At 50.8% G+C, this 9,983-nt stretch overlaps 1 protein-coding gene across 1 annotated transcript in view; it reads right to left on the bottom strand.

The window, feature by feature from the left end:
* Window positions 1–600: 600 nt before the first annotated feature.
* Window positions 601–9,983, bottom strand: part of gask1a (golgi associated kinase 1A) — a 25,745-nt gene continuing 16,362 nt past the window's right edge. The window contains exons 2-6 of the mRNA XM_015975863.3: window positions 9,828–9,983; window positions 8,293–8,697; window positions 4,619–4,741; window positions 3,890–3,993; window positions 601–957 (exon numbers count right to left, since the gene is read on the bottom strand). The exon at window positions 9,828–9,983 is cut by the window's right edge and continues 906 nt beyond it. Of these exons, the coding sequence (XP_015831349.3) occupies window positions 753–957; window positions 3,890–3,993; window positions 4,619–4,741; window positions 8,293–8,697; window positions 9,828–9,983 (993 nt within the window). The 3' untranslated portion in view covers window positions 601–752. The remainder of the gene's footprint in view (window positions 958–3,889; window positions 3,994–4,618; window positions 4,742–8,292; window positions 8,698–9,827) is intronic.

Here is a 9,983-nt window from a genome sequence, read left to right as displayed (position 1 = left end):
CGGCGCTTAAAGCTGAAACCGTGGTTACTGATGGATCCATGGTTAGGACCCACATTATGAGCATTTCTGTAAATCACAGTTGGTTTGTATTTGTAGTCAGGTCTGTTCCAGGGTCTCACCTGCAGCTGCAGCTGCTGGAGCCCACCGCAGGCTAGCAGTAGGTCATCAGCTGTGTGTGTGCGCGGTGCGTGTGTGTGCGTGCGTGTGTGTCATCCAGCATGTAGAACAGCACCTTAACCCTCTGGAGGCAGGCAGGTTAAAACCTACCTACCTGGTTACTCCACACACGTGTTTCTGAGCATTTGTTACCTCAGAAGTTCCCCTGAAGGACTTTTTTAGCGCCGGAGAGGGTTAAAGGAGCATGAACAAGCTAAACAATCCTTCTCCAACCCTGATACATTGAGATGGGCTGGACGACGTTGGTAACCGACATAAATCCAGTTTCGGTGTTTCACCTCCAGGTTGGCGTTACTGATGGCTCCACCTGCTGCTCTGCAGCTGCAGCCTTCTCCGGGTTCAGAGTCTGACAAAAAGCCCGTGGCTGAACAGAATGTTCAACACAGTTGTGTTTTTGTGTGTTTTTCATTTTGCTTGTGAAGCACCTGGTGGTTTTCATCTAGAAAGGTGCAGCCACTTCTCAGTCCTGTGAGCTGGAGCTGAACCTCAACATTAAAACATCAGAAACCTCCTCTGACCCTTTCTGGCAGTAAAACCCATCGGAGGAGGAGGAGGAGGAGCCCGTCTGGACCGCATCACAGTTCCCTCAGGAGGCGGAGCCTTTTGGTCCTGATGTGCTGGAGGAGGATCTGCCCCCTCTGCTCCACGATGTGGACCAGAGGCCTGAGACCGATGGCCCCCCCACGGCTGTCCCAGAATTCCTTGTCTGTGTAGAGGGAGCGCAGAAGAAGAGTCTCCAGACAGCCTGAGCGCAGCACTGACACAGCTCTCTCTGGAAACCTGAGACACAAAAACCACAGACGGGTTTTCATCCGCCCAGTAGCTCCGCGTAAATGTACTCATTTAAATTTGAATCTGCAAAAACTAAATAACCGACGACAGGTTTCATTCTGACGCAGCCTCACACAGGCTGATGCAGCAGGTAGGTGTGCTTGGCTCCAAACCTTCACCCGTCCTGCTGGGTCCCAGCTAACCAATGTCACGTTTCCTAATTCACCGTTTAAGTTTAAATTAAATCAAGTTTAGACCAATAAATGGTTTAGAGCAGTGAAGCGGGTTAGACGCTGTCGGGGGAGCCTCCAACCAGAGGTGAGGGCTGAGATGTTGCTTCCTCCACAACGTAAATGACTCAACTAGCATTCAGTGATGTGACTGAAGGAAAACAGCCCTGAGCCTGGAAGGTTCATAAAGGTACAACAGATCCATGTTAAAGCTTGATGATGTCATCAGAGCTGAATGTTTAGAGGTGCTTTGGTTTCATGTTGCACATGTGGCACTACAGAGTTGTTCTCAGGAGGAAACGCTGTGGGAAGGATCGGTGAGAGATCTGGATCCAAATGAAGAAGCGGCAGATGTTCTGAGTTTGTTGGTGAGACCGGCTCTGCTCCTGGTCCCTCATCACTACACCTGCTGACCTGGACCCTCCCACAGACCGGCTCTGCTCCTGGTCCCTCATCACCACACCTGCTGACCTGGACCCTCCCACAGACCGGCTCTGCTCCTGGTCCCTCATCACTACACCTGCTGACCTGGACCCTCCCACAGACCGGCTCTGCTCCTGGTCCCTCATCACTACACCTGCTGACCTGGACCCTCCCACAGACCGGCTCTGCTCCTGGTCCCTCATCACTACACCTGCTGACCTGGACCCTCCCACAGACCGGCTCTGCTCCTGGTCCCTCATCACTACACCTGCTGACCTGGACCCTCCCACAGACCGGCTCTGCTCCTGGTCCCTCATCACTACACCTGCTGACCTGGACCCTCCCACAGACCGGCTCTGCTCCTGGTCCCTCATCACCACACCTGCTGACCTGGACCCTCCCACAGACCGGCTCTGCTCCTGGTCCCTCATCACCACACCTGCTGACCTGGACCCTCCCACAGACCGGCTCTGCTCCTGGTCCCTCATCACCACACCTGCTGACCTGGACCCTCCCACAGACCGGCTCTGCTCCTGGTCCCTCATCACCACACCTGCTGACCTGGACCCTCCCACAGACCGGCTCTGCTCCTGGTCCCTCATCACCACACCTGCTGACCTGGACCCTCCCACAGACCGGCTCTGCTCCTGGTCCCTCATCACCACACCTGCTGACCTGGACCCTCCCACAGACCGGCTCTGCTCCTGGTCCCTCATCACCACACCTGCTGACCTGGACCCTCCCACAGACCGGCTCTGCTCCTGGTCCCTCATCACTACACCTGCTGACCTGGACCCTCCCACAGACCGGCTCTGCTCCTGGTCCCTCATCACCACACCTGCTGACCTGGACCCTCCCACAGACCGGCTCTGCTCCTGGTCCCTCATCACTACACCTGCTGACCTGGACCCTCCCACAGACCGGCTCTGCTCCTGGTCCCTCATCACTACACCTGCTGACCTGGACCCTCCCACAGACCGGCTCTGCTCCTGGTCCCTCATCACCACACCTGCTGACCTGGACCCTCCCACAGACCGGCTCTGCTCCTGGTCCCTCATCACTACACCTGCTGACCTGGACCCTCCCACAGACCGGCTCTGCTCCTGGTCCCTCATCACTACACCTGCTGACCTGGACCCTCCCACAGACCGGCTCTGCTCCTGGTCCCTCATCACTACACCTGCTGACCTGGACCCTCCCACAGACCGGCTCTGCTCCTGGTCCCTCATCACTACACCTGCTGACCTGGACCCTCCCACAGACCAGTTCTGCTCCTGGTCCCTCATCACTACACCTGCTGACCTGGACCCTCCCACAGACCGGCTCTGCTCCTGGTCCCTCATCACTACACCTGCTGACCTGGACCCTCCCGCAGAAACACACAAAGAAGAAACACCCGACAGGAGCGCCTGCCTTAGTCAGCATCATGTTGTCCTTTGGGATGTGACGAGAGGCTTTTTAGGGTTGCTGAGAACAGGAATGGATTTAGGATGGAAAGGTTTTTGTTTTTAGTAAAATGATTTAATAATTTAGAGAAGCTGACTGATCTCACCCGTAAGTTACTTCAGGTGTTGATTGGTGATCTGCTCTCCCAATTAAACTTTATTTATTCCTAAAATGATTTTTGTGTCCAGGTCAGGGATGAGGTCCTGCCTCAGGAGGAGTTTAAGTATCTCAGGGTCTTGTTCACGTGTGAGGGAAAGCTGGAGCGTGAGATGGATAGGTGGATTGCTGCGTCTGCAGTGATGCGGGCGTTGTACCGGTCTGTCGTGGTGAAGAGAGAGCTGAGTCAGAAGGCGAAGCTCTCGATTTACCGGTTCCTATCCTCACCTATGGTCACAGGCTCTGGGTGGTGACCCAAAGAACGAGATCATGGATACAAGTGGGCGAAATGAGTTTTCTCCCCAGGGTCTCTGGGCTCTCCCTTAGAGATAGGAGGAGAAGTCGGGATGGTCAGGATGGAGGAGTCAGTTGAGGTGGCTCAGGCATCTGGTCAGGATGCCTCCTGGACGCCTCCCTGGTGAGGTTTTCTGGGCACGTCCAACCGGGAGGAGACCTAAAGGTAGACCCAGGACACGCTGGAGAGACTATGTCTCTCACCTGGCCAGGGAACGCCTGGCGGAGTGGCTGGGTAGAGGGAAGTCTAGGTCTCTCTGCTTAGGCTGCTGCCCCCGTGACCCGACCCGGATAATCAGATGATAATTGATGGATGGATAGATTTTTGTGTGTGAATAAAATGCTGCAGTAAAAGAGAAGCAACTTAGACCAAGACAGAGCTAAGAACTTACTCCTCAATGCCCTCAAGCAGCCTGAAGTTCAGGTTGTCACTGGGCTGCTGTGGTCTACCAGCGTTGTCTATGAACACCAGTCTGCTGGGATCCGCCTTCCTCACCTGAACAAAAGTACACAAGAAATCAGCTGACAGCTTCAGACATGAGCGCGACGCTATCCTCCGTCACATCACATGTCTATACATATATTTCTATAGATACACATAATCTCACCTCTGATTGGCTCACAGAAATGCCACTCCCTCACCGTTGGGGTAAAAGTGCAAAGCTGACGCATTATCACCACAAAATGCATCTGCCCCAACATGTTCTGCCACACTGTGGGTTTGCTAGAGCTAACGATTATCTTCTACATGCCTTGCTCTCTCAGTGCCGTGTGTAGTCTCAGGCCAAGGTGGGCGGAGTCATGGATGCTAATTTCTGACGTATGACTGATTTCCTGACCTGATTGTTTCCCTGTCTTTTCCCGTTCTTTGGCTCATGCAGGTGATGAGGGCTGAAGAACCTTTCACCTTCAGCATGCACGTGCAACTCAGAGTGAGCGAGTGATTTCTGAAAGACCGAGTATCACACAGCTCCTCTGTGAACCAGGCATTTAACAATTTTTGTCCTTTAAAGGAGAAGTTCACCCTACTAGAGAAGGAACTGCTGGACGTTTAGTGTCTCAGAACAGGAAACAAAACACGAAGAAAGGTGAGGAGTGGAGGGTCACCGAGCTGAACCCACCAGGATGTGAACCAGCAGCAGGTCCTTGCTTTTGCCACACTTGCTGTGCAGCAGGTTCTCCACACAGAGGTCTGTTGGATCAGGTGTAAACCCACAGCAGTACCTGTCCAGACGGTCGCTCACCTGTAAAAACAGAGCACGCACGCACGCACGCACGCACACACACACACACACACACACACGCACGCACACACACACACACACACACACACACACACACACACACACACACACACACACACACACACACACACACAGGAGTCAGTGGTGGCTGATAACAATCTGCTGGAATAGACAGTTGAAAAACTGGAAATAACTAAATTCTATAATCAGAAGTAAAAACTGGTGAATCAGGTTGAACACGTAAAAATCTTCATAAAAACAATAAAAAATTGAAGCTGCAAGCAGCTTCGTTCTGCCCTTGCAGCTCCGTGCCGCTCTGGCCTGGCCGGCATCCCGGTGCACCCGGTCACACAGGGGCGTGTCCAGGGAGTTGCCTGGGGTAGCACATGCCACCCTTGGAATCCGTTTGGCCACCCCAGGTGCCACCACACTAATTTACTTTTAAATAGGCTTTTCATTGTCCACAAAAGGCTTGGGGGTAAAACAAAAAAGCATAACCATTGGTGCCACCCATGCACAAAGCTGTGCCTCACCTGGGCCACCCCATTTTAAGAGATCTGGACACGCTACTGCGGTCACGTCTGCGGAACATAAACGTCGACCACCCCAACACCAGAAACCGCGAACGGTCTCCTCATCCGCACCTCACCCTGACTCTGCATCTCCTCTGAGCCCACCAATAAATTACACATCTCACCACTAGGGCATACTCTATCTTTACCACGCTGGTGGTGTGATGACACAGACCAAGTTTAAGTCTATTCTGACCACGTTTTTTGAAGTTATTGAAAGTTAAAGTTATCTAGGGGGCGCTGTGACCAATTACAGAAAAGTCCCATTGAGGTCAGTTTTGGTTGACAAAGGTGGTTTTCTGTTATTTTGGCATCAATCAGACGTGTGTGTTAACTAGAGTCAGAGAGCTGAAAGGGGGCGGAGCTAAAGGGATTTGAACCAACAACCACATCAATGTGTTTGGTGCCGTCATGTGATCACACAAGCCAAGTATAATACCATTCTGACCTTGTCTTTAGAAGTTAATAAAGTTTGAACCTATCTAGGGGGCGCTGTGACCATTTACCACTAAATCTCATAGATCTTTGATCATCAAAGATGGTTTTCTGTTAATTTGGCATCAATCAAACGTTGCACAGGTCATCTAGAGCCAAAAGGCTGTAACTGGGCGGAGTTAAAGTGATTTGAACGAGTGAGTACATACATGTGTTCATTGCAGTTACGTGATGACTCCCACCATGTTTGATATAGTTTGGAGCTTTTATGCAGAAGTTACAATTGATTTATTGTATCTAGGGGGCGCTGTCCCAAATTTAGGAAATATTCCATGAAGAAGTTTGTAGGTTCGCAACAATCATTTGCATGCAGTTTGGTGTGAATTGCATCATGCATGTGTTATTCAGGGCCTAACATCTGTCAGGGGGCGGTGCTAGAGCTATACCAACCAGTGACCACAGGATTGTGCTGGGTGCCTTTGTGTGATGACATATAGCAAGTTCGGCGCAGTTGTGACCTCGTCTGTAGGAGCTGTTACAGTTTTAAAGGTATGTAGGGGGCGCTGTGGTTCTATTATACAACGTTCACCAACCGTTTGTGTCTCGTTGGCTAAAGGGCAGGATTGTTGATTGCCATGTTCAGTCCAAAATGGCCGACTTCCTGTGCAACATTGACCTTGCCTCCAAGAGTCTTTTTAGTAGGTCCCAAGGCACTACATTAGTGTACCAAATTTCATAGTTCTCAGATAAAGCATGGCTTGGGGCTGACAGTTTTAATGGTACTAGGGGGCGCTATTTCAGAAAGAAGGCCATGCTCACAAACCTATCATGTCCATTTCTATTGGTGGTCAGACTAGGATCACTCATCAGAGATTTTGTAGTGATATCACGATAACTGAGGAAATGAGAGGCAAACATATTTCCATGTCGTGATGGCAAATTTTGCCATGCTCCCAAAGCCCCGCCATTTTTTGAAACCCGCCAGTACTGGAGCCCAAGTGACCTCAACTTGTCTACTGCTATTTGCCAGAGATTACTGGTGATTGGGTGAAAGGAGTCCAATAGGGAGCTGTGAAAAAGAGTGGCATGGCGGCAGGTCAAAGTTTGAGGCTTAGCCACACCCACACCTTTCAACTTTTGAAAAATCCTACGGTTGATTTTTTTCCCCCTATGTCTTAAGAGTATATAGCAGAAGTTTGAAGGCGATCAGTGAAAAGGGTGACAAGGCATCATTCTCCAAACAATGTTTACAAAACCACTAAATTGTAGGTCCTGAGACACTACATTAGTGTACCGAATTTCGTAATCCTCAGTCAAAGCATGGCTTGGGGCTGAGAGTTTTAATGGTTCTAGGGGGCGCTATTTAAAAAAATAGGCCACGCCCACCGGACTTTCACTTCAGATATTTTGGGGGGCCTGACTAGGATCAAGTGGATAAGTTTTGTGGCGATATCTTTAGAAATGACGAAATGGGAGTCAAACATATGGCCATGGCGGTATGCCTGACTTCGCCGCGCCGCCACAGCCCCGCCCTCTTTTGAAAACTCCCATAAAGTAACGCCAAGCAACCCCCACTTGTCTTGAGATACCAGCTACAAATTTGTGTTGATTAAGGGAAATGGGGCGATTTGGGAACTATCACAGTAAAACATGACTTTTTTGGTCCTGAGGAGGCGGGGCTTGTGTGATGTCATCATCCAACCATTAATTTTTATTTGGGGCCAGATGTCGAATGACACAGAAGTTTTTGTAACTCAACTCTATTTGTTATGAAGTTATAGCCATTTATATGTTTTTGGCGAGTAGTCGAACTTCGAGGCCTGGCCCCGCCCCCTCAGCATATACGAAAAGTCAGTTTTATTTTTTCTATTTGACCGCTCATCCCTTCTGATCAATTTCACACAAATGTTGAGACGATTGTGCGAAAAATGATCGAGTAAATCAATCAGAAGCGGACCCTAAAAGAGGCCAAAACGGGTAAAAATTGCCATTTCAACCCAAAATGGCCGACTTCCTGTTTAACGTTGACCATGGTTGCAAGAGGCTTTTCTGTGCAGACTGTTGAGTTCTACAAGTGTACAAAACTTCATAACTGTACGACAAACTAAGGTTTATGTGGGGGGTATTTTTCACATTCTAGGGGGCGCTGTGGAGCTAGTTTTATTGCGATTTTTTTTGGGACCTTTAAAATACAAAATTTTACACCACGCCCATCGATATATAAAAACCACATACATATAAATACCACGCCTGACATGTGTGCAAAAATTCCCGAGTTTTTGGGTATGTTAAGGCCTCCAAAAATAAACAGAGCGGATACAACAGGCCTCGCAGCGCTTTCGCTGCTCCGGCCTGATGAGTACAAAAAACATCAAGATTCAAAAAGGAAAAAATGAGATAGAGAAGCTCTGGAGATGTGTTGGGTTCTGACCCCGATGATGGTTGTGACCCAGATGATGGTTCAGGGTCTAAGGCAGGTGGTGAAGCTGTTGCACCGTGTTAGTGTGTTTGTGGAAGGAGGCTACAGGATGATGGATGTTTTACCTGTAATAGGAAGTCAAACAGAGCCAGCCTCCCCCACTCTGAGTGCCGGACCCCCACACATGGGTCTGACCTCAGCTCTGTCCCGTTCTCACACCTTGCCTGTAGCAGCTTCTGGTACTGGACCCAGCCGAGTGGTACAGAGTTCTGGTCGTTGTCGTTGTCGGCGAGATGCTGAATGTCAGGATCCCACCACACTACAGGCCTCGGGGAGCCCCTGGTGAAGCGGTAGGGTAGAACATCGCTGTGGAACATCCGTAGAACAGCAGGCAGACTCCTGTTGATTCCCAGCACCCGGTCCAGGTGGAAGGCAAACACCTCAAACCAGTCCTCAGTACGCTTGATCAGGGAGCAGCAGCCCTGCTGGCAGTGCCCCCTGTGGGTGGAGACACCTCCTGCTTGTCTCACCTGGGACACAGACATCAGGGTTTCACTTTTAGCTTGTCATTTACTTCAGATTCACACAGTCTGAAATATCTTGTTCTATTGAGCATTCATTCATCCATTTATGCTCTTATATCCGGAGTCGGGTCGCGGGGGCAGCAGCCTAAGCAGAGAGGCCCAGGCTTCCCTCTCCGCAGCCACTTGGGCCAGCTCCTCCGGGGGAATCCCAAGGCGTTCCCTGGCCAGGTGAGAGACATAGTCCCTCCACCGTGTCCTGGGTCTACCTTTGGGTCTCCTCCCGGTTGGACGTGCCCAGAAAACCTCACCAGGGAGGCGTCCAGGAGGCATCCTGACCAGATGCCCGGGCCACCTCAACTGGCTCCTCTCGATGTGGAGGAGCAGCGGGTCTACTCCAAGCCCCTCCCGGATAACAGAACTTCTCACCCTATCTCTAAGGGAGAGTCCAGCCACTCTTCGGAGAAAACTCATTTCGGCCGCTTGTATCCGTGATCTCGTTCTTTCGGTCACTACCCAAAGCTCATGACCATAGGTGAGGGTAGGAACGTAGATCTACCGGTAAATCAAGAGCTGCCCTCCGGCTCAGCTCTCTCTTCACCACGACAGACCGGTACAACGCCCGCATCACTGCAGACGCAGCACCAATCCACCTATCGATCTCACGCTCCAGTTTTCCCTCACTCGTGAACAAGACCCAGAGATGCTTAAACTCCTCCACTTGGGGCAGGCCCTCATCCCTGACCCGGAGAAGGCACTCTACCCTTTTCTGAATCAAGACCGTGGTCTCAGATTTAGAGGAGCTGGTTCTCCTCTCGGACGCTTCTCACATGGCTCATAACAGCTGCAGTGAGAGCTGGAGATCATGGTTTGATGAAGCCAACAGGACCACATCATCTGCAAAAAGTAGAGAGCTGGTCCTTAGGCCACCAAAACAGACGTTCAGGATTTATAGCCTTGGTCAGTTTTTGTGCAGTTTGGTAAATAACGTCTTTTCCGTTCATCAGGAACCTGCTCACTGTGAATGTTTTCCACGCTAACATAAGAACTGAGAGTGGTTGAGTAGGCCAACACGTTATAACGTCTACATTTAATCAGCTGCAATGCCACATTTTCCTGTGAACAGTCCAGCAGCTTACCTGGCGCTGCGCAGGAGAATTCAAGGCCACCTGGAGCACCTGTCCATGTGCAGGCACCCGGGCCTTACTGATGACGTCACCCCCAGACAGCAGCTCCATCTTTTCAATATCGTCGTTGCTGAACCATGAAGGAGGCTGCTGTGGGCAGACTCTGAT

Source organism: Nothobranchius furzeri, chromosome 5 (genome assembly GCF_043380555.1).
Source record: "Nothobranchius furzeri strain GRZ-AD chromosome 5, NfurGRZ-RIMD1, whole genome shotgun sequence".
Taxonomy (NCBI): domain Eukaryota; kingdom Metazoa; phylum Chordata; class Actinopteri; order Cyprinodontiformes; family Nothobranchiidae; genus Nothobranchius; species Nothobranchius furzeri.
Note: the sequence above shows the minus strand (reverse complement) of the source record. Positions and strands in the feature narration are given on the sequence as shown.